Here is a 25,179-nt window from a genome sequence, read left to right as displayed (position 1 = left end):
CCCTGCTGCCATTTGACTTTTAATCTGTACAATCGTTTTTATGAGGAATATTTTGGCCTGCAGTCTACCTACTCTACTATTTGTAACATTTTATGAAATAGCTCACTTCAGCATGCGTCTATAAACATGTCTCCACACCCATCACCCTGCACAAACTCTGTTGAGACAGGTGGAGAGTGCCGAACACTGAGGTGATCCAGAATCAACAACACGCAGAGATGAAAGGCGAAGCTTCGTCTTCATTGTTGTACATTACACAGCATTTTTAGAACTTTTTTAGGATAACCAGGTAGATTCTCTGAGGTGGGCTAGCCTGGAAAAATACTTTGAAATGCAGCATAGTCATTTGCCAATCCGGCCACTTTTTAACCTATTTTATGCACAGTATGTACCATACAATCAATTCGAATGGTAGTCTATATCGATGACCTTTCACTTCCGAGATTGCTTCTGTGCCACCAAATATTCTGCCGTATGTCCTTCTTTTCGTCTGGGTGTCCTTTTTCTTCTGCTCTCTTTATGTTGTTATTCTATTCTCTGGTGGATTTATGAGGACTATGTTTAACTGCTCCTCAGATCTTGCTAGCCAGACTATCTGTCCATTCTGAGGTTTTTGTGACACGACTAAAACAACTTTTAAACATATACATGTTCCACCAAAACAGGTTCCTTCCTGAGGCTATTTTGAAGCAGCACCGTGGCTCTGTCCGGCGCTAAGCTCGACCCAAGATCATTGTAAAAGGTTTAAAGAAATGTCAATGAACCAGAACACGTGTGGACTAGGCAGACCCTCCTCCACAGCACTGCGGAGGAAGGTCTGGCAATGCGAGACTAGTCGGGTGGTGGCTCAGTTGGTCCACCACTTTGGTTCAGACTAGAGGGTGACAATTTTTCGCGGGTCACGTGTTTTCTGTTGAAGGAATTGCCATGGAATTTAGTACAGACATTCATCATCATGACTGCAGACTCTTCTTGGTCTTGTGCCAGTCCATGTGACATTATGTGTGTGTGTGTGTGTGTGTGTGTGCGCAAACACTTTACTGAAGAAGTTTACTTTGCTGTAGTTTTGCGTTTGGTTTGCTTAGGTTCACACTGCTTATGTCCGAGGAGGTCTGACCTCCTTGAAGTCATTAGAGACAAGATATTGCATCATGTTGAAAAATGTGTTTTGCATCTGTATTCCTCTGAATAATTCCAGGCACTTGTGCTTTTGCTGTTTCTTTCATGTCAGACAAGGTAAAAAAAACTGGGTGTTTTGCAAGTGATTTTTGTCGACAATCAAAAAAGCCATTATATAGATTTAATGGACTAAGCTTAAATATTCCCAAATGTAATCTGCACCTGCATTTATTCCTACAGCTGGACAGATGCTTACATTGCAGGACAAGTGCTGTTTTTCCCTGAAGTCCTTTTGTAACAGCAGCCAATAGAAACGTACTGTATATAAAAAATTATTCTTATGTGGGTTTTTTTCCGCTCTGCAGGACGACCAGCAGACAAACCGCTTTTATTCAGCAACGCCCCATACATCAACAGGTTGCTCAACAGGCCGTCGGCAGCAGCTCAGACACCCTGGTGGTATAGAGAATAGATTCCTAGACACAATCTGCATTCTTGACCTTCTCCCGGTGCTCTGCCTCTCCTACACTCCCTCTTTCGGATTTTGTATCTTGTTCTTTCAGCTTTCTCTGTCTTTTCCTGCTCTCCTTCTCAGCCCTTTTGAAACAGAGTAACCTACAGTTCATATAACCAGGGCAGGGTTTCCCATAGAAAATGTGTTACTTAAGGTGGTAGGGTGGGGTTTGTTGTCTGACCTGGGGGTTGACAGCCCTGTTGTCAACATTGAACTAATAGACAACTAACTTAAGTGAGAAGGAATGTAATTGAATTGCCTTTTTTGCTGAAAGGTGCTGCAGAAATAAAGTTGCCTTGCCTTACAACCTCAGCCTGTCAGTCATGCATCAGGGCATAGAAACCACCATTGTGCCTGCTTGTCTCAGAGGGAGTGTAAAGCCAACAGCACTGCGTCCGTTTTTGCCTCTTCATAAATATCATAAGCTAACGCTGTCAGCGCATGCTACAATTTAACCTCAAAATGTTACCATGCATCCCCACAAAGATTTTAGTCTAAACAATACAGAGAAAAACAATCCACTACCAAAGTATCCACAGGGGCACAAGGCAAACAGCCTCTCTGTTGCCAATGTTCTTTTTCTTCTTCTTCTTCTTCTTCTTCTTCTTTACTCACTGAGCTGTCACAGCTTACTAATGCGCCTCCTCTCTCATGGCAAAAAAAGAGGGGAAAGTGTTGTGAAATTCTACAGTTAAGATTGTGTATTTTCTGCTGTTTCCTTCCACAGTCTTCACTTATCTTATTTCAATCAGGAGAGACTTGTTTTCAGATATGCAAATAAGGTTTATTTTACAGCTCAATAAAAATGTACAAAGTGTTTTTGTATATCTATATAGGGGTAGAGAACCATCAAACCGCCTGATGGAATCTAGACACGAATGATGATGACAAAGGAGCCCGAAGACCAGACCGAAGGAGGCTCCGGACCGGTCAGCTGGAGTAGAGGACTTGAGGTGGAGGGGAGGGGGGTGGAGCTCTTTGCCTGAAACAACAGCTGAACAGCACAAGGGGAACAGATTTAAAGCAGGTTTGGGACTCTGTGATTGGCCCTTGCCATTTGTGTACAATTGGTTTAGCAGGAAGGTGAACACCTCCAACAGCTGATTTGAGGTAGGTAGAGCACTGATTAAGACCTGAGTGAGGTCTTCCTGAAAGGATTTACACTGAGATACATTTCAATCAGGAGAGACTAATTGCAGTTATACACGGCATGATAACATGTAACATTTATTTGGATAACCGCTAAATTGATTTAGGAGTGCATCAATTAAAAGTTAGGTCTTCCTGAAAGAATTTAGCTACATTTCCTATGATGTGATGATTATATTTGGGCACACAACAACTTAGTAATGTTTAGAGAAACGCCTTGATTTGGGTCAAAATCGCTTCTTTTTAAGGTTACGGGGTACTTCGTTTTCGTGGTAATAACCGGTTGGATAAAGTCATCCAAAGTTGACAGTCCGTAGGGAATGGGAAACACCAGTTGCCTGTGTTAAAGTCTGATGTTTTCTTTCTCCTCTTTGACCTCCTCTGACTGTGGACTTTGTCACATGTACATGAACAGATGTTTGGGGACACTTGCCGAAACAACAAATTCTGTCATTATTCTTGGCAGTCTCCATGAACTATACAAATACATGTAGAAAGTCAAGCCAAAGTACTCATAAAGTGCATTAAAGGTATAGTTTCAAACAGTAGCATGTTTTGATACTGTATCTTTTGTTAAAGTGTTTTCGATTTCTCTCTCGCTTGCTTTCTCACACACACACACACACACACACACACACACACACGTACACACGCACACACGCATACACACATTTTGTGCCTGATATTGTTGTGAAACTGTGTCCAGAATATTAATTGATGTTTACATTTTTCCAAATACAACACCTTGGCAGACATTGTGGAGTCTTAACTAAACTGCAAAAAATGCAGAAGATAAACTGCTGTGTGAAGCCAATGTTCTGTGTGTAAATATATTATATAATATAGTATTTCATAAGTGTTATCTCTGACTATAACCTGCAATCAGCTGACATAATAACAAAAGCTTCCTTTATGTAGCAAAACAAAGTTACTAAGACAAAAAACAAAAGATAGGGGAAAACAATCCTGAACCTAAAACATGATATTAATAAGAAATTAGAATAAGGATTACTATATAATCAATCTTGAGCATATCACTTCTGCCATTTCCTTCATGAAATCACAATCCATCAACTTCATCATGTGTTGCCGTTGACTGTCTCATAAACCCAGTCCTCTGCGCCAAACACAGCTTAAGCTGGGGGAAACAATAAAGAAAATTGAAATACCCAACACCCAAGTATTTTTAGTAAAAGGGGAACTGTATATATCAGGAGAATTACTCTAAATTGTATCACTGTTGTTGATACAAAAATCCCATTACTCATTGCAACCTTTAAAGGAACACACACCTTTTTTGGAGTGGTCAACTAGTTGGTCGACTAAACTCAGGGATAACATTAGAACCCGCAGACGCTTTAAATGGACAAAGGAGGAGGGAGAGCTTAACTGCAGGACGAGGCTGTCATATCTTCATAAGAAATAATAACAGCAATATACAGTAGATACATAAAACAATGAATGTGCAAACATTTGTTTATCTCTAGAGCCCAATTACTAAAAGATAAGGCAGATACCGATAAGAATATTTGGTTATTTAAAAATCCGATATGCTGATATATTGGCCCATATATATATTTTTTAGTCCAGAAACGTGTTACAAAACAAACAGATTTCCCTAACATTAATTATTGGTAGTTATTAAAGAGTTCTCACTAAAATAATATGATAATTTGTTTTGTTGTCAAAAAAGAAGCGAGGAACAACAAAATACATTAAAGTTCTGATAAATAAAATGTATAAAAATAAGATATGCCACTTAAAAGCCTTTGAACAAAAACACATTATAAAATAATCAGTGTTGCAAACAGGGATGTTGTAGAGTGTCCTCTGGTGGACAAACTATGCAACGCCAACGCTCCGTTTTTATTATTACAGTCCATTTTTATTTTTTAAATACTAATTTATCAGAATCATTATTGGTCATTATAAATGATTCTGATGAATGAATATTAAAAACATTTTAAATATATATATATATATATTTTTAAATCAGCCATTATAAATGCCGATACCGACAGTTTGGGAAATGCCTAATATCGGACGATATATCGGTCGGGCTCTATGTATCTCATTGTGTCTTACGGAAGTATACCTAAACAACGACTTGATCAGGCACTTTTTTTTGTTCTGGATTTAAAAAAGTAAGAAAAGTTTTTACACCCGTACGTTGTTTACTGAGCAAGTTGCTCAACTTTTGGACAAAATATTATTGTAAAAAACAAACAGTCAGCACACACAACAGACTTGTTTTAGTTTTCTTACTTATTTGGTTTTGTTTTTCCCTAAACAATCAGTAGGTGACAAAGGCTGTGGTGGGGGGTTATTTAGAGCCTTTATTGTTTTTCATAACTATGGAAGTAGTATGCAGATGTTTCTCTGTAAATTCACTTCATATACTATCTGATTCTCATTCAGGCTCATTGCCATTAGCTTGGTTATTGATCCTTGCCTTTCTTTGTGGGCTTTGAGAGACTCATTCGGAAGTGCATTTCCGGAAATATTGGGTACAATTCTTTTTCTTTTCTTTTTTTCGCGCAGGTCATGTTTTGAAAGACGCTGTCCTGTAGCTTACTAGCCTACAGGACAGGACTTACTACTGGCCGTCAGGGTTACTGACGTAACTTCAGGTTCATCCCAGGGGTTTGTGTATCACGACGGTGGGTCACTTGTCCCCAGGTTACATCACTATTAGTCCAAATCTTCGATGTTCCACTTCCGGGATTGCTCCGGTATCACAGGAAATTCTACTAATGTCCATCTTCATCTGCTTTTCTTCTTAAAGAGAAACATGTAGTTACTAATTCACATGCGTCTTTTTATTTTTTCAGTCCCAGTATAATTTAGATGGTGTGTGTGTGTGTGTGTGTTTGTGTGTGTGTGTGTGTGTGTGTGTGTGTGTGTGTGTGTGTGCGACCCCAGACTGTCCAAATATTCCATCCTGTGTTATTTGATTAAGTGTCTCTGAGAAAAACTCAAATCTTGTTCTGTTCTCACGTCTCGTCTCCCATCAGAATAAAACACACAAAGCGTTTGTCTGTTTTACATGTTCTGCTTGTCAACCCTGCATTTTTTTTTTAACGCTCCACCAACACAGTTTCAATTATGAGAAGCCTTTCTGGCATGACAATTGATCATTTTAAAGTGGCAAGACTGACATTTATTCATCTCACATTTGTTTGAATCAATACTTTTGAAAGGGGTCTTCAGTTTCTGTCCGCTCCCCTCCACTGAGCTGATTAATGCCAAATATATTCTTACTCTGTTGGTGCAGCAGAGGGACATTTGCAGTATGACTGCATTAATCTCCTCTAAAATGTATCCCACTGCATCTTCCTGTTGCTTTAGTGTGGAAAATGGCAACCAGAGCAGACTGATCTAATTTAAAGGTCACATATTATGCTTTTCCGTGTTTTCTATCATATCTACAATGTTATAATGTTGGATGTTCATGTTAAACATTGCCAAAACATCATATAATGAGGAAAATGTATTTTAGACCAATCTCTGTGATCTCTAAACGCTCCGGTTTCAACAGTTTTTTCTACTCTCGGCTAAGTGTTATGCAACTCTAAGCCGGCCTTCTGTGATTGGTTATCTACTCCAAGTAGGCGGGACTGGAGTGTTTTTTTAAGCCACTGCAGTGTTAACATTGTCCCATGTAACTACATGCTAACGGCAATAAACAGTGTCACCTTGGCTGCCAGTGTCAGCAAATTCTCCCCAATAACTGCTCATTTTACTCCTGAAACATTTTGCCTGTTAGTAATATTTGGTTTGAAAGCTTTTTTTTGTGATTTTGCGAATGTAGAAATTGCTGCTACATTCTATTAGTGTCAACCGCTAACTAAATGCCAATGTTTTTAAATTCTCCCAAATCCGGGTTGCATTACTGCTGAAACATGTCCGAATGGGTAGTGTTTGGTCCAGAAGCCTTTAGATTAGACTAGACTAAACCTTTATTGTCATTGTGCAGTGTGCGTATCTAACCATCCAAGAGCACATTTGGCGCTAAAAGCTGGAAAGCACGCCCAAACTAGCAACTTCACAGTGAGTGAGTGAGTGAGGGTTACGGATGGAAGGGCAGAGCAAGTTTAAATATCTTTTCTATTCTATATTTCTATCTTGTAGAGCTGCTGTTTTGGGTATTTAAAAAACAAAATCTAAATAGTTTGTAGAAGAGCAGAGTCAGGGCTATGTCATAGCCTTGCTTGTTTTTATTGTTTTTATGAAATATCTGTATTGACCGCATGATCATATCACCATATTATTTAATGCCATGCAGGCCACAAATTATAGCTTGGCGATCCGCACGAGGCTCGCAAGCCGCACAATGATTACCAGTGATCTACTGTATGGTACTGTTAAAATGGAACGCAGCCAGCACATGGCTCCAGGGACTGAGGGAAAACTAGTGCTAGAACAATTTCCCTATTAATTAATTAATTAATCACAGGCACAGTTTAACCCAAAATGGGTGGCGGTAGTTCAGTTTGTAGGGGAGTTGGGGGTTTGGAACTGGAGGGTTGCTGGTTCAAGTCCCCACACGGACCAAAGTATGGTGGTGGACTAGTAGCTGGAGAGGTGCCAATGTAGCCTTTTTACTTTAAAGTGTATGAATTACCAAGTATAAGTTGATGGACAAGCAGGGCCCAGAGTCTTTGGTTTCAATCTGTCAGCTGAAGCCACTAATTCAGTTTATCTAAGTCGTCTTTTGGGAAAGAGAAATTGTCCAGATCATGAATTCTGATAAACTCTTGTCTGTATATTTTCTGATGGAAAACTACCCTCAACCCACATATCACCAGTGTTATATATGATTGTCTGCATGAGCATCATGAGTGAGACAGTTCTCGATGATGTGTTGATGTCCAATAGCTGTTTGGTGTCTGAGGAGAATGTGGATTAATATTTGTTTGCCATAAATCTCCCATAGATGACCATTTGTATGAAAGCTGTGGAGACTGTGGAATGTGCTGCTGGTGGAGAGTTAACTGGTTGCGCTCTGAAGGAAAAAGCAGAGCAGCCTTTATGATTCATAAACAGTGTCATTCTGGTTCCATTGTGACTGACTACAGTGCTTGCTGCTAGCTTTTCAAGACTTATTTATTAGGTAAATGCGCCAGCTGGCTATTTTCCAACCGTAGTAGTTACCTAGATGATGCATCTGACGCTGGCAGGAAACCGGAGCAACAGCCCACAAACATGGGAAGAACAAGCAAACTTCACTCAGAAAGGCCCTGCTTGGACTCTGCCCAGACCGCGGATTGAACTCTGCAGTGCCTACTTGCTGTGAAGCAACAGTGCTAACCACTGAGCCACCGTAGGTATTCATGGTTTGACAGTTTGTAGTCTCTGGTTTTGCTTTATTATTTTTATATGCTAAGACACCATATGTGCAAGCCCACCCGTATGAGTCATGGAAGAAGGACACCGATAGACCTCCTTACTAGACCTTTTCTCTGAAGCTGGCCTCTTTCCATTTGTCTAAACCAGAGATCTTCAACAGAGGGTCCAGGGGTACCTAGGAAAAGTCTTTTAAAATTGTAAGTGTGTTATTTACAGAATTTTCCAATTGCTAAAACACAATTTCGCAAACTAGTCTGGTTTTATCATAAATACTTAACACTTTTTACAAAACCACACACCCAAACTGCAAAGTACCTCATCTGTCCTGCAAAATGAAGCACTGCAACCAAAACTACATATTGCATTATCAAAATCAAACTTTTGCACCAAACATTTCATTCATATTACCAGATTCTTGTCTAACCAACTACACACAGTGTGGCAAAATGAAAAGCTCTCTCATCTTTAGTATCCTTTGTTATAACACTAAAATAGTTGATACAATTCTTCAGATTGTTCACATGCACAGAAATATTTACAGATAAACACATGCTGTTGAAACATTTTTTTATTTTTCACCAAACAAGTTGATCTGATTTTATTTGAAAGTTGTTGTCTTCTTTGTCCATGAACTCCTGTACCAGCTCTAGCTCTACCCCTACCGCTCACTCTTCCTCCCCTCTCATTCTCACTTTTCTTCTTCCTGTCTCTGCAACGTCTTCCACTGTTGTTGCAAAAAAAGAAAGGTGCTCAGCTGTCACCTTTCCATAGTGCTTACTTCCTGATTGAAGTGGTAACAATTAACCATTGAAGTGTTTGGCCAGGTGGCACATATATTGGCCAATTAGCTCATGTAGTGTCAGTGTTTTAAAATGGGACATGTGGGGACATTGAACATGTGACTTTATGTCACATTGTTGTGTCTTATATAGAGAACCGTGTACAGTGCATTTAAAAAGTGCCATTTTATGTTGCAAAATGTTTGTAAGGCAGAAAATGGGTTTAGACCTTTGGAGACTGGAGAAGAGGTTTTTCTCTCTGTGTGTCAGTTTAAATAATTGTGCTATGCATGTCATGTTAGTGTGTTAGCAATTGGACAAACTTTATAAAGGACAGCACACATTAATGAACATTTCTGTAAATGTGCCAGTGCTAGCCAGCAAGCTAATTTTCAACTGTAGTCCTTTGTTAGGGCCCTATATTTCCGTAATGCGGAAAACGCGGACGGAATCACGGAATCTACAAATGAGTAGTGCTTTCTTGAATAGTCTCAATGTTTTATTTCATGTGAATATTAGGTTACTAGAAGAGTAACTTAGTATTTGAAGTAATGCAAGAAGTGTGCATTTAGTTTTCATGCTTATTGTGTTTCCACAACAATGTTAGTGAGTAAATCTACTGAAATGGCCACCATAACAATGGAGTGTGATGTGTGAGATGAGACATGTGTGTCATGGTTGTATATAACATTGTCTGTTACATCTTTGCCAAGCGCAAACCAGTACAGAAAGCATCAATACATTGTTGGGGAGGGTCATGCCTTTATTCCTATCATTTTGGACGGTCATAGAAAAATGTATAATTTTTTTTTGACTAAACCCTTACTTCCTTCTCATGTTTCAGTTTAAAACAACAAGCATCGAAAGGTCTCCACCTAAACTGTGGCCCATTGTTAAACATGTTGCCTGGTAACCACATGTCCTCCCATTGAGTTTGTTGCGTGAAAAAAAAAATAAGTCAAAGCGAGTGGCTCCTGATAAGCCAACGGTGGCAAAAAAAAATTAAGAAACTCTCAATTGACTGCTAAATACCGGCCTTAACAATACCCCAACGACTACTGTGAGTCTGTACAGCAACTGTTTTGTAAGCTTTGTCAACATACTGTTAATTGGACCCGCAAAGACATGAGTGACGACCATTTGAAAATCAAAAGTTGATCTCAAGAACAAAGCTAAATCCATAGCAGGCAAATCCCTCCAGGTTACCATTGAGGCAACGACAAAATCAACAGATGCAAGGCGTTTGTGTGCTGAAGCTGTTATACCGCTGGAGATAATGAAGATGATATGTCCGTTTATGACACAGCATATTAGTCTGTTTTTTTTAACTAAAATTAAAAGCAATAAAAAATAAAACCGATTTCATAGGGCCTTACTTTGGCAAGATGTCTTGAGACCAGAGCAACATGAAATAGCAAGACAGTAACACAGGATCACTGTACAGATAGAAGTCAATAAGACACCATAAAGACAGGTAGAGCCACAAATGAGATTTCTTAAGAAGTCATGGAGCGTGACATGAAGCAGGAAGACATTAGCACAGTTACACATAAACAGTATCCACATTCACAGGAAGCCATGCAAGCAACAAAACACAGCCAAGCAACACATTGTCCTACAACATGCACAGCAGTGATAAAAATGAAATAAACTACATCACCCATGATGGAGATCTTAATACAATATTAATGTTTGCAGTCTTGCTAGTCCACACAGCATTCTGGGATAGGAGAAAAACATTGTAACATTTATTTGAGTTTCTTTTAACCAATCACAATTGTCTTGGCGGATGCAATAACGGGGCCTCTGCAAAATAGCTTCGGGAAGGAACTTGTTTTGGTAAAACGTGCTCTATAAAAAGTTGTTTTAGTGTTTCAACAGAAAACTGTTGATTAACCCTGCAGAGATCTGTGGAGCAGATAAACATAGTACTCATAAATCAACCAAAGATTAGACTGACAACACAAAGAAAGTGAAAGGTGAAGGACATCCGATGAATCTTATTTTAGCTCCAGAGCAGTCCCGGATGGATGGATGGAGCGTGGATACAGGCTAGTGTTAGCCTTTCTCTCTCTTAATAAACAACACCCCAGTGTGCAGGTGTTGGACACTGAGCGGGGTGGCGGTGGTGTCCTTTCGCTGAGACTTGGTTGGATCCTGGAGTGCTGGCGCCATTCAACCAGGGAAACTCTTTTTCTCTGTGGTGATCTGCTCAGCCATTAAAGGAGGTGATGGAATTACATTTTACTGGAATTGTACCTCGTACAATTTCATGTGACAAATAAGATTGATTGATTCCCTATTCAATGCCAAAACACCAGAAATATAGTTGTCTTCCATCTTTGAAAAGTGTTAGTGTCCTCCTAACGAGCCCTATCGCTGCCTCATTTTCCTCTGTGTCCTCTGTGTCACCCTCTTCCTAAAGATCGATGTTTATTGTGTTAAAGTTTAGAGCATCATATGTCTCACACTCTTCCTTTGCACCCTATGGGAAGCCCTTTTGTCATGTTGTCAGCAAACGTCCTGTAAAACTCAAGAAAGCTACTGAGACAAATTCTTGTTTATTTCTTGCCATAAAGTGGCACGTTAATTTTTTCTGGCTGAAAATACAGACGGACCTGGAAAAATCTAGACCCATGAAAGTCAATAATATCAAGTAGAGAAGATGACATCAAATAATGTGAAAAATTATACAAAACATACAAATGAACCAATAATTTAAATTAATAAAGAATATGAAGTAATACATAATTTGTTAGTATGACATCTCTATTGAAGATTTATTGGAGGTGGTTTTATTTTTATTACACAATAACTTTTTTTTTTATCCAATATTTCTTCACATGAAAAGGTTTTTGTTGTTGTTCAAATTGAAATATTTTTAATTCAGGTGGACAAGTCTTCGCCTCAGCTCAGGCTGCCTAAAGCAAATTCTGTTGTCCGTGTGTGTCCGCTTGGCTTTCCACTGTCTTTGTGTGCAATCTGTATGGGACAGACATAAATAATAATAAAAACAAAAATAATTCAGTTTTTAGAAAAGCTCATTAAATCTTGTCTCAGAATGGGTATCTCTGGATGGCTCATTACTTTTTCGCTGTTAATGTGTATTAGCAGTGGTCACTGTTGAGACTATGCAGCAGGGAGACAAGCAGATCGATGATGCAGATCCTTAAAGGAACACGCCGACTTATTGGGACTTCAGCTTATTCATCGTGTCCCCCAGAGTTAGACAAATCCATACATACCCTTCTCATCTCTGTGCGTGCTGTGACTCTGTCTGACACCCCCAGCATTAGTCACGGTCACGGAGCAGAGAGTTTGCCTGGAGTTTGCTCAGAGTTGGAGCAATAGAGTCAACAATTACTAGATACTAAAAGCATAGTTATGATTGTGAACTATGCTGGAACTATGCTGCTCTATTGGTGTTGAAGTGCTGTATTGTAAAGAGCTGTGATAATAAACAGGGTAGACCAGGTAATATCATGATGTTTCATAGAATTCCAACCAAAAATGCTCAGAACATTTCACTGTGGATTATTACAATAAAATAATGGAATAAGCCACACGGAATGCCATGAAACATATGCTGAAGTATACGGCCATCCCATCAATAGTACAGACCGGACAAAGTGGATCCCCTGCAGCTACGGTAAGTGTTCCGTTATGTTTTTAGAGGACCAACTACTGTAACAGTGGGGACGTTAGTAATACTATCACATGAATAGGGTGGTCACTACTTCGATCGATCGAAGCTCTGCAGATCTGCTTCGGAGGGTGATCACCGGAGCTGGGATGGAGTGGTAACGAAGCCGCTCCGCAGTCAGTGAAAATACACAGGTTGACATTAATGGAAATCTATTGACTTCACTGTTTTTCTGGAGCCGATCGGCAGAAGTTCACAGTTGGTGGAAATCAGGGGTTACTATTCCCCCTGTTTGAAGCCACAAGTACACACCAACATGGATCTACAGAAGCCTTCAGCATAAACACTGTGCTGTCTTTTTGATACACAAACTGAGTGTAAAGTGGAAATCTTTTAATCTTGTTTAAGTGAAAGGATCAGTCTTTCAACCAACTTCCTGGCTAACTTTGCCGTTCATGTTTTGGTTTTGGTTAATTGTAAGGATCTCCAGCCCTTCATCCTGACTAAAGAGGTGTTGACAGACAACAGGCCATCATGGCAACAGCAGCAGCGTGACCTGTTCACTGCCTGCTGTTCATTGGATAAACAATGGAATCTTCCTCCTTGACCTCAGTCTCCCCACTCTGTGTACAACGCATTCCCTGTTTATGTCAAAGTTTTACACCTTTTTACACCTTCCCTTACCCAGTGTTTCTCCATGTTTAATCATATCAAATTTAAGAACATTGTAAATGAAAATTTAAGACCGAGCTAATTGGCTGCAATATAAGTTGCATGTTGGTCTCATTTGTAGTCACATTGCAAATTTAAGACATTTTATATTTATATATCTTATATTTGGACTAGCAAAAGAAAAAAACTACAACGCCATGGAATAAAAAAACAACATTCTGAAGCGCTGCAGGATAATTTAAATGAGAATAAGAGATTACTCTTTAGAGTTTATTAGAGTAAAGCGCTACATAGATATAGAAATATATAGTATAATATATTGAAAATTAAGACCAGTTTAAAAAATTTTAAGATCTATAAGAATACTAAAGCCTTGATTTAATACTTTTTAAGGCCTTAAAATTTTGATTTTGAAATTATAGACTTTTTAAGACCTCTCCCCCACAAACCCTGATAACCGCACCTACTTTTGTCTTAGTCATTGATACCTACATTTCCCATAATGCCTTTCAACCATCCCAGAAAATGTGACTAGACCTGCTGAACTCAACCAATAGACTGTAAATAGTAATAGAATACGCATCCGGTTTAGCAAAATGAGGAAGTGCCTTAAACCTGCATTCTATCTGAATTCCAGCAAGGGGCGACAAAGGAGGTCTATTTCTGTAGAAGTCTATAAGCAAGTGTCCCACTTCTCACTAGATTTGATTATCAGTATACATCTTCATAATGACTTTATGGTCTCAATCGCTAGTTTTAAGTCTTCTGCAACACACAATGATTTACGTTTTTTGAATTATGGTCTTTTTGATTTTAAAATCGGCAACAAACTAGGCGGTGTTTTATCGAAACACAGAGCGTAAGCCTCTTCTCCCTCATTCCTCCCTCTCATCTAAAATTGTCAAAACCTCAACCAGGATGGTTGCGCCATTAACGGCAAACTCAGTGACGAATAGCAGATCCACACAAACCAATGGGTGCTCTCCCACATGCGCACACATGTCCATTAATATACAGTCTATGATTCAACTACAGTTCTATGTGTGGGTCCAGAGAGTGATAAAGAGAGTAGTTTGAGTTGCCTTCTGGTCTACATGCCGCTGTTGGAGAGTACAGAATTATCTTTTAAATTTAACTGGTGCACACAAATTACCAAAAGTAAAGCATTGAGCTCTACAAAGCATCTGCTAACATGATATCATAAAGCCACTTTCTCATTGTTGAAGGTCGCTGGCCCAGCTGGAAGTTCTTGTTTACTATGAACCTACAGATTACCCTGACCTGAGTATTTCCAGCAGCAGCCTTTGGCCACAAACTTTCCTCTAAGCATCACACATGTTGACTGTCAATAGTGATGTTGTCACCACAACATCATGCCCCTTAGTTGATCACACATTGTCCCCATTTTTCTACTTTTAATTTACCACTAAAATATCTCAATAATAATGTAGCTTGTATAACAATTTAGCACAGATGTACTGTATGCAGTTACCCATGTGGTGTTTTTAAAGCGTACTTTACCAGGGTCTCTAGATTTCCCTATTTTTCTGCCAACTTACAAGGCTATTAAGTGGAGGCTGGGACACGGTCTTTGGCCCTGTTGGGTAGGACATACAGTATGCGCCATGCGACAAATGAGCTATTGAGCCGCAGACCAGATTTTACTGCGTATTGTTGTACCCCAATTGATAGGTGGGATATTAACGCATGCACTTTCCAAATGTATTTCATCTTTTGGGTTAGTATTGATTTAACCCTATTCCACAGTTTAGAATAGATTGAATGTTTAAATCTATTAGAAATGTCTTACATATAAGGAGTAGTTTAAAAGTAACACTATCCCACTTAAATAGACAGCCAAAATGTGTGAGGACAAGAAGAATATAAAAAAAAGCAGTTATTCTGATGTTCAGGAGTCACTCTTGTGCAGACATTTGATATGATGCGTGACAGCTTCTTTTTTTACACTCCTTGCCAACAGAAAAAGACAAAGATCCTCCACTCAGTAGTACTTGGGTAAAAACTTTATCAACAAAACAGAAGGCAAAGCACAGCTCAAGCTCACTTCCACAGCACAGCAGCCTACATTACCCTTCTGTCAATCGCTAAAAGTGCCACAAGAATAATAACAACATCCATCATTATTACAGTTATTAAAAGAACACAGCCACTCGGATATACTGCCTAATATATATAAATTTACTCTATAGACCTTTGCAACATTAACAGCATCTACAGATGGACAGCCTCAGTCATGCTCATTCTCTTGCATCGTAGCGCCATCTAGTGAGAGTTACAGCAGTAGTACAATCAGAAATGGTGGTGGGAGGAATGAGAGGCTTGGGACAAAACAGCCACTTTGAATCTCCAACAGCAATCTGGAATACATTCTGCACCTTAAGAGTTTGGAAATCAGGCATAGGGATGGAAAAGTGTTAGAAAACACGGCAATTGGGTTTTAGTAAGAAATTTAAAAAGGGGAATACCAATGATTTTAAGAATTCTAGTACAGTTGTTCCTTTGCCCCGGGACAGGTCAGTTAGCACTCTGACAACATGCATCACTCTTCCATAAAGCTATGACTGACCTTAGAATATCATACCTGCGAGGTTGCATTCTGTTTTACTACATCTCTGCAAGTTGGTCACAAGTCTGACATTTTTTATCTCTGTGATTCAGGGCTTCAGGAAAGAGCAGTGCATGTTCACATTAATCTATATGGCTCACCTGGGGAACAGAAATTACATAAATTCTAAAAAGGGGGATGTCATTTTATGTGTTGAACCCCTGTTATTGCAAATAATGTACACTTCACATCCCAGCTCACTTTTTTTTGCAAACCAAGCCGTTTTTAGATATTTAAGTGCATTTATTCTTAATTCTATTTAAACCCTTGGTTTCCTTACATTGGGTATGATATGAAAATCTTTTAGATTTAGCAATTTAAAGTGATCTAAAGTGAAGATTAATTCGGCATTTTTGTTCTGTCAGTCTTACATTCCCGTTGGTTGGAGATGCTGATGTAGTGCAGACAATCCAATCCACCTGAAGCAAGTTTCAAGAGTCTGCTAACTGATTTTTAAACTTTATGGAAAGTAATAACTTCTTGGAAGAGTAGGAAAAATACCCTAACATTAAAACCAAACATATAATATTACTGTGTAGCACACATCCAAAACATTTCATTACGGATGTGAAGTGTACATGATTTTAAAATGCTTAAACTTGCAAACACACTTGTCCTTTAAAGTAGGTGGATTTCCTAATTAATAGGGATAAGGTAAATACAGTTCAGGCACAGTTAGTACTAATGCTAAATCACAGCTGGGTTAGTGTTGCAGTAGTTGATTTCTTCTTTTGTGTGTGTGTGTGTGTGTGTGTGTGTGTGTGGGGGGGGGGGGTAAGTTAGCATTCACTTCCTCCATGTCAACAAGTCATTTTCTCTACATTCTATTACAAACAGAAGGACACTAAATAATTTTCAATTTACTACAATGATACTCATGATCTCATCTGGTGTGACATATGTGGGTCAAGTTGTGTGGTTGTGTTTTTATTTATTATTATTCTTTCCAGTAAGCACAGTGGAAATACTGCCCCCTGGTGGCAGGAGGGTAATACAGTGAAGAGGTGGCAGGGGTCAGAGAGGATGCTGGTCCCCGTGTGGAGGATTAGAGATGTGGGTGGAGAGCCTTGCCTAGACAACCCACTGCAGGATGCTGGTGTCTTTCCCACCAGTGGAGATCAGGTGACTGTTGTCGTGCAGGAAGGCAACGTTGGTCACGTGACTGCTGTGGCCACCGTACTCGTGGCTCGGAGCCTGTAAATGTGAGCGGGGCAGAGGGAAGACGTGAATCACAGTTCAATAACTTAGTCAGATGCAACATGGTAAAGTCAACAACAACGGGGTCTGCTGTTCTCAGTGCAAGGTGTCTCATTTAGGTAGTCTCGCTTTGCCAGTCCTTCCTCCACAGCACCGCGGAAGAGGGTCTGGCTAGTCCACACAGCATTCCGGGATGGGAGAAAAACGTGCTCTGGTTCATAGACATTTCTGTAAACCAATCACAATCGTCTTGGCGATAAGCGCCCAACAGAGACACGTTGCGGCTGCAAAATTCACCTCTGAAGAGAACTTGTTTTGGTGGAACATGTACGTACAAAATTTAGTTTTAGTCGTGCACCAGAAACCTCAGATTGGACAGATAGGCTAGCTAGCTGTCTGCATTTACCCTGCAAAGATCTGAGTTTCGAATTCCAACATAAAGAAAGCGTAAGGTAAAAGAATGACATCCGGAAATGTAACGTTGTGGATATAGACTACATTTAGGAAAACGCTTGACTTCACTGCTGTTAATATCTTTACTCTCATCTAATAGTTTCAAATGATTACAAACAACTTGGAACTGTGTCTAAAACAGCTTCTCAATATTTTAAAATGAGGGGGTAGTGAGTGGCCTTTTCTGTTTCTCAGATTCATTTTATGAGAAACCTTGGATGGCTCCAAACACGGACACATAATAAAGCATTTGACAGCGATAGAATGTAAGAAAACCTTTCTGCATCAGCACTCCTTTTTTTTTTTTACTCACAGAATGTGTGTATAACAAGTTAAATTCCAAGTACCAACCAGTTGTAACTATTTACAGCGTCTGAGTTTCTGTGGTTACGTCGCCCAGCTTGTCTGGACAATTAAGTTTACAGCTCCAGTTTAACTGGCTTTGGCTGAAAACTTGAACTTGAAAAGATAAACATGTTTGTGGGCACAAAATCAACACCTGGTAGAAATTTTGTACATTATAGTTATGGTGGTGATCCCACACCAAAGTAGTATTTTGTTATTTCTGTTGAGCTTTCATTGTGTTTCACAATGCTCATTACCACTTAATCACAAGAGAAGAACAGTGTGGCAGCTCAGCTCTGGAAGTGTTAAAGGAAAATGTCTGTGCAGAGCAGAATAGATTTCAAAAACAGTCCAGTGATGAACTGTTGAATGGCTTCAGGGCATAAATATGTCAAGGAAAAAAATGTACGCATAAAAACACACAGATGTGAGAGAACACGACTGACCCTTGGTTGAGAGCAGGGGAAGGAGAACAAGTGCACTTTGCCAAAGTCATCAGCAGAGGCCAACAGGGATCCGTCATGTGACCTGCACACGGCGTTGATGTCTGTGCCGTCTGCTCCATCTGGCCAAATTCCTAAGAGGGACAGAGAGAATTAGTGAAAGGGTGAGAAAGACAAACAATCAAACAAGACTCACTTGCTATTCTGTGCAGTACTTTGATCAAAGGCCAATCTGGACACTACTTCACCAACAACTGACAAGTCAAAAATGTAAAAGAAGACAAGACAAACAGCCGTGGGTGGATGCTTCATCTAGGGAAAGCTGGACTTTTGCCCCTTGTCATTTTGATACAAGAAATATCAGTGTTAACTGCTTAAAAGGTTTAAGCTTTTGTTGTGTGCACATTTTCTTGGTATAGGTTCAGGCTTTCTCTGCGCATTCCTGGCCACTGCCAGTTGCTCTGACCATTAGCCAACTGCCCCTAAAATGCACAGTGTATAAAAAACTAGTCTCCCTTTGCCAGAGCTTCCTCCACAGCGATAATTCACTTGTTGACACTGGGGAAAAAGTGAGCTTGTTGATATTAAGTTAGACTCCCAGTTTTAGATGATAAATTCACAGATGGATAAAAAAATAATTAAATAAATAAAATCAAGTGAGTTTTATCAGCTTACCGAAGGTTGTGAAGCCCAGAGTGCAGGTAGAAGTGGCCCACTCCTGGTTGCGTACTGTGTCCATGTTGGTTACATGTTTACAACTGGATGCCTCCCCTAAAAAAAATTAAGAAATATTTTTTGTCATGCTCTGCAATGTTTGCATATATTGGCACTAAAATGAAAGGGTAAGCTAAAAGTGTATGTGAACAGAGACAGTAGGAGGACCTACAGAAGAGGATTTCGTAGTCTCCTGAGTTGGTGACGAGGTACTGGCTGTCCACCGACCAGTCCAGATGGGTGACAAAGCTGGAGTGGCCCTGGAAATAAGAAATACGTTTGTGGTATTTGAATAGAGATCACACAGGGCATCCAGGGTTTCATTCCAAACACTATTTAGGAGAACATGTGCCTGGAATTTCTCAGTAAGTGTCTTCTGGCTTTGTTAAAACTGGATGGAAAAGGGGTCAGATTTGTCTCGATTTATCTAATTCTGGAAGGAATTTTTCTGTACTTCAAGTATAATCAGAAAAGGTTTTATTGGCACAATAAGTACATTTATGTGGAATCTGCCTTGGTGAAAGGTGCATACAAACAAACAAACATTAATATAAAGTAAACAAATACAGAAAAAAACAAATATATACATACAAAGTAACTGTTGCATAGGAAAAAAGACTGAATGGTTGAGAGTCAGAAAAACTGTTTCATGGCACAATTTGGGGAAATTTTAAATCATGAGTTTTTTAGCTTAGGGTTGATATGACAATTCTCTGCCACAAAGTGCAATGTTTATTGCACACATGAACCATGACAAAACAAAACATAATGGCAGTACCAAACAGAGATTTTTTCCCGGCACCTAAAGCACATTGCGCATCCCCGCAAGCCTGTAACCATAGAGGCTTCAATGAAGACAAGGGAGAGCATTGCAGAGAGTGGGAGGTTTAAAACCTATTTTCTACAGTCTATGTTTAAAACTCACAAAAGAAAGTAGTCAAAGTCATACTAAAAAATTAAAAAATTAAAATAGACATGAATGAAATGTAAATTGACAATGCGATTTTATAATGATTTATGGTGCAGGCCTAGACTGCAGCCTCCCGCTGGATGGGACAGGTTCAAATAGTTTGTGTCCAATTATAAGTGACAATAAAGTTATTCATATTACATCTTCACTTATGTAATTTATTGTACATAAAGAGCCCACAAGAGCCCAAAAACAGCTACTACTGCTTTAAAAAAATACAATTTAGATTTTTATTTGAACTATTTTTTTAAAGCTTCCAGAGAATTGAGATATGAATCGTAAGGATGCTTATTTTAGGAATGTATACTTACTGTGCATTTCCCCACACGGCTGTACTTTCGGCCATTCTCCGTCACGGCATAGATGTAAACAAAGTTGTCATGGGAAGCAACAGCCAAGAAGTTACCATCTGAAAGCGCAAGGAGTACACAGTGCTATTAGTAGTTAATACAGTTAATGCAGTGCTGAAACATGCCGTGATATAGCAGCTGATGTTTTACCTGGAGAGTACTTGATGTTGGAAATGATCTCATTGCCGTCTGTGTGCATAGAAACCAGATCCCGGGTGTCAGTGTCCAGCACCAACCACCTGCAACACAACGCAACACAACGCAATTCCATACGTTTCTTTTCATAGTACCTCAACATAAACATTACAATTCTTTTGGTTGTTTTTTTAAACTGAACAAAAAGGAACAAACCACCAAGTCAAAGACTGTAAATGTGCTTGGCTGATAAATCTAAACCCTAAATTCAGTAATCTCCAATGGTTGCTGCTTTAAGATTTATTTTTTATTTTTAGCATTTTTAATGTAACGTGTTAGTGTTTAGTTTGTAACCGTGAGGCCGACCTTCCAGTCATGGTCCCCACAGCCAGAACAGCCCCGCTGGGATGGAAACCTGCACACCTCCCTGGATCCTGGAGCACAGAAGAGGATGCATTTTTAATTTATGACCCTTATCAATGAGGATAGCATTGTGTTAAAAAAAAACAAAAAACATTCTGACTACCAGTCACCTCGATTGTCTTGCTCCAGAGGGGCTGATGGGAGTTGGTGTCCCAGAGGTGAACCAGTTTGTCTTGAGCGCAGGTGACAAACTGCTCCATGGAGGGATGGAAGTCCAGACCCCACAGTTCATCTGTGTGACCCTGGAACACATTACATGTCTATTTTAATACACCTGAAACTGCCACATGCACAGAGTTGAAATGTTTTCAACCTTCCAGTAGAAACAAAATGGTCAGTGTGTGTGTGTGTGTGTGTGCACCTGTACAATAGGAGTTAATGTATCAGGGAAGGCAGCTCTGATGATGGCATTCTTGGTGGTTCCCACAAAGAGCTCTCCAGGTTTACCTTCAGCGAGAGCACGTACAGGGCCGAGCATCTCACCCACCTGGGTACAGACGGACAGACAGACAGACAGACAGACATTAAAGCATCTCACAAACAAAAAATGTCAAAGGGGAACTTAGGGGGCTTTCACACTCTCCTCATTTCGTTCAGTTGATTTGTGATCAGAGCAGGCTGCAAGTTTGCTTGCAAAACTATGTCTGATAATTTAAATGAAATAAGATGGTTTGACAATGGAAATGAAAGAAATATGCACTAGTCCAAAAACATGGGACCTTCTTCTCCTTCTTCTATTTACTTTCTTGCTCCCAGCCCAGACACATTTTTTTTAAAGATTATTTTTGGGGAATTTTTGGCTTTTATTTCCGACAGGACAGCTTAGACTTGAATGGGGAGAGACGGGGAATGACATGCAGCATAGAGCCGCTGCTTCGAAGACTAAGCCTCTTTATATTGGCATGCGCTCTAGCAGGTGAACTTCCCAGGCACATGCCCACACACATCTGACCAATAACAAGAGTGAACGTTATTGCGGGGTTTGTACTTATTTTGGTGCGCTTGGATTTTTCCAGGTGTGAAACTAAACCAAACCAACAAGAAATCGTTGCAAGTTTACTCTTCAACTGATTCGGACCAAAGCAAACAAACTATAGTTGGGAAAACGCCCTTATTTCCTCCTGAGAATTATTCAGTCTTCGTTCCTTAGACGTACACAGGACATTCTGGCTCCCTCACCTCCATCTCGGCCTTCTTTCTGTAGTCATGGTCCCACAGCACCACCTTGCGGTCCTTTCCTCCTCCAGACACCATGGTGCCGTCCTTCAGGACACAAAGAGAGAAAATCCCGCCCTCGTGGGCCCCCGACACTACCTGGCTGATGCGACTACCACCTGTCAACCAAAACAAACAGGAAATCAAAACAAAAGGAGGACCAAATCCTTTTATATTTTCAGGATTTTGAATAATTGGAAAACACAAATGCTGCAAATGAACATCGATGAAGGACTAGTCCAGGGAACATTCTTTTACCCAAGTCTCAAAGTTGGGATTGAATGAATGACCCCCTTTATCTCCATTTGATATATTGAACAAAAGGTTAGTATCTTTGTGATTCATGTATATTCTACCTTTGGCCCAGACGTAGATGTTTCCACTGGAATCTCCAGTGATGGCGTCTCCATTTTCGGCAAATGCCACACACAACACATACTTTGGCTTCTCATGTTTCTAGAATGAGAGAGAATGAGACAGAAGGTAAAATTGATTTTATATCAATCAATGCATTTATTTCCTGCATTTGGTTGTACCTAACCAAATAACGACTAAGTGTATTTTGGTGGTTAACACTCTTAAGTTCTAATGGCATTTTTTACATTCATCTTCTGAAATTCACCTTTTTAAAAGGTATTAAATGATTCCCTTAAATTGAGGAAAGAGGGTCGTACATTGTAGATACATTTTTGGAGCAGTTATCTTGGCCGTACCTCGAACAGGCCCTGTTTCTTGGTGAGAGTGTTGCCTTCCATGGTCCAGAAGTTGATGTGAGATTTTCCACAGGTGACAATCAGGTTGGCATCCATGGGATGAAATACAGAGGCCAGTACAGAGTCATTGGAGCACTGCAGAGACAGGAGGCATAAAAAAGGTATTTAGTGTTCTGAGAAGAAATTGTTTGAAATCCATAGTGAAGGAGATCAATGATGATATATCTGTATAAATGCGATCATGTTCAAAGGTCAAAGGTTGGGGTACCTTGACGTCAGCGAGTTGCTTTTCCTTCTGCCAGTTCCAGACAGACAGGATGTGATCGTTGGCGTCGTCCACGGCGCAGAGGAAGGTGCCGCCGTTCTGGGAGAAAAGGTTACCCGTCACCAGTCAGTGCCTGGTTATACTTTGCATAGTCTCAAAGCCTAAGTAAACTCTACAGGATGTGAAGCTGCTCACCGACTTGGAGAAAGCCACACAGGTGACCGCTCTGTCAAACACTCCCATCCCGATCACATGAAGCGTGTTGAGGCTCACTGAGTCCCAAACACGAACATGAGGAGCCAGCAGCTGCACAGACAAGGGACAGGGATGAAGTCAGGCTGAGAAAATGTATCCGACATGCAGAAACAAAACAAATGGGTAAAAAAAAAAAAAAAAAAAAAGGATAAATGCATATATAAAAACCGATCTGCTACTAAATTCGAAGATAGTTTTCTTACCATTTAAAACCAGTTACATTTAAATATTGTGGTATTATTCTTCTGTCTTTTTCATCAGCTTTTTTAATACCTGCTTTAAAAAACTGGTCCAGTGTGTAACATGTTCAATTGTTTATTATCAAAATCGGTGTTGCCCGTTCACAAACTTGTCCTTTCTCAGAAATATTTACCCCTACAATCAATTCCAAGAATTCCTTTGGGCTTGAAATTTTTTACATTTGCATTCGCATGAACTGGGGTAGACGCTCCATATTCATGCGTCATCTTGAAATATGTGAGCCGGTAAGGGACATACAGGACATTCTGCTCCGCCTTTTACTGTCATACGATAAACTCCCAGGTGCTGCTAATCTGCTAATGGGTATCGTTGCTTCCCTGCCCGGTAAGTTTAAAGAAGGAAACATGGAGGACCACATGTATTCAAAATCCAAATATCAGGAACAGAAGTCTTCTTCTTCGCAGAGAAAAAGAATAAGGATATTGAAAGGAGCAAGAGACCGGCATTTTGAAGCTTGAAGGCTACCGTAGCTGTAATACGTACGAACTGCGTGGTGCGAGAGAGTAGATTGTGATATGTGATCTCATGGGTGACATTCCTACACACTGGACCTTTAAAAGTAAACTTTGTCAAAATGTAGGTGTGAGAAACTCGGTAGGAGGCTGTGAGGGATGTTTTGTTACAGTACCTTTCCATCTTTAGAGTTTCCAGCCACTTGCCCCGTTGCTATGGTAACCATGTCAGGATGCACACTCAGGCTTAGGAGAGAAGATATGAATTGTTACTTCATTTTCATTTTTTAACACTGCTTCTTCAGCCCATTCAGATTTTAAAAAAAAACAAACACATTTGTCCGGGTTAGCTCAGTTGGTAGAGCAGGCGCACATATATAGGGGGTTACCCCTCAACGCAGCGGCCGCAGGTTCAACTCCGACCTGCGGCGCTTTGCTGCATGTCGTTCCCCCTCTCTCTCTATTTTCATGTCTTCATCTGTCCTATAAAGTTAAAGGCCTAAAAATGCCCCAAAATAAAAATAAATTAAAAAAGGGTAAACAAATCACTTTGAAAATGTAAAACCTAAATGCCGTCACAAGTGAAGACGTTTACCATCACTTGCTACTTTTTACATGACACAGTTTTCTTTTTGGTCCCAGACTACTAGAAATAAGGATGCATTATTACATACATAGCAGGAAGAAGAGGAGGACTTGATACAACGTCATGGGAGAGGAGAACACTAATGTGTCCCTGTAGAGAGGAGTAGCTTTCCCAGCATGCCCCAAGGGGGTACAGTTTATTTACATCCCAGAGGCTTCAGTCAGGGAGCTCATTCAGGATGTGAAGTAGCGCTCATTAAGCAAACTAGAAATCACATTCATGATAGTCAGCTGCATAAAGCTGTCCATGGCATGTTACACAAATGGTTGCCATGGTTTTATTTCAGTTAGCCTAATATCTGGTTGGATTTGCATTGAGAGGTGATCTTATGGAAAGTCCAAGACAATCTCTAGGCATGGGGAAAGCTATGTGATGACGTGGGGCTGTTTTAATCCAAAAGGCCAAGGGAACTTTATCAGGATGCATAGTATCCTGATCCATGAAATAACTGGCCTTAAAAAAATAAAATGTGCCTGCTTCTGTGGGAATCT

At 39.9% G+C, this 25,179-nt stretch overlaps 1 protein-coding gene and 1 long non-coding RNA gene across 7 annotated transcripts in view; both read right to left on the bottom strand.

Annotated features, from left to right (window-relative positions):
* Positions 1 to 399: 399 nt before the first annotated feature.
* Positions 400 to 11,391, bottom strand: LOC117942014. The gene is made up of 3 exons (XR_004656042.1): positions 11,380 to 11,391; positions 9,737 to 9,742; positions 400 to 482 (listed from the first exon to the last, which is right to left on the bottom strand). It is a non-coding gene; the product is annotated as an uncharacterized LOC117942014 (long non-coding RNA).
* Positions 11,392 to 16,613: 5,222 nt separating this feature from the next.
* eml2 (EMAP like 2) overlaps positions 16,614 to 25,179 on the bottom strand; it is a 31,352-nt gene continuing 22,786 nt past the window's right edge. For all 6 annotated transcript variants that reach the window (XM_034867212.1, XM_034867214.1, XM_034867213.1 and 3 more), the window contains 15 exons: positions 24,219 to 24,288; positions 23,270 to 23,380; positions 23,078 to 23,173; positions 22,810 to 22,944; positions 22,453 to 22,552; positions 22,061 to 22,215; positions 21,243 to 21,368; positions 20,992 to 21,123; positions 20,825 to 20,892; positions 20,474 to 20,562; positions 20,285 to 20,382; positions 19,176 to 19,263; positions 18,965 to 19,060; positions 18,293 to 18,423; positions 16,614 to 17,045 (listed from right to left, as the gene is read on the bottom strand). In XM_034867212.1, coding sequence (XP_034723103.1) covers positions 16,923 to 17,045; positions 18,293 to 18,423; positions 18,965 to 19,060; positions 19,176 to 19,263; positions 20,285 to 20,382; positions 20,474 to 20,562; positions 20,825 to 20,892; positions 20,992 to 21,123; positions 21,243 to 21,368; positions 22,061 to 22,215; positions 22,453 to 22,552; positions 22,810 to 22,944; positions 23,078 to 23,173; positions 23,270 to 23,380; positions 24,219 to 24,288 — 1,618 coding nt within the window. In that variant the 3' untranslated portion in view covers positions 16,614 to 16,922. The remainder of the gene's footprint in view (positions 17,046 to 18,292; positions 18,424 to 18,964; positions 19,061 to 19,175; positions 19,264 to 20,284; positions 20,383 to 20,473; positions 20,563 to 20,824; positions 20,893 to 20,991; positions 21,124 to 21,242; positions 21,369 to 22,060; positions 22,216 to 22,452; positions 22,553 to 22,809; positions 22,945 to 23,077; positions 23,174 to 23,269; positions 23,381 to 24,218; positions 24,289 to 25,179) is intronic.

Source organism: Etheostoma cragini, chromosome 3 (genome assembly GCF_013103735.1).
Source record: "Etheostoma cragini isolate CJK2018 chromosome 3, CSU_Ecrag_1.0, whole genome shotgun sequence".
Lineage (NCBI taxonomy): Eukaryota > Metazoa > Chordata > Actinopteri > Perciformes > Percidae > Etheostoma > Etheostoma cragini.
The sequence above is the reverse complement of the archived record's forward strand: the minus strand, read 5'-3'. Positions and strand labels throughout refer to the sequence as shown.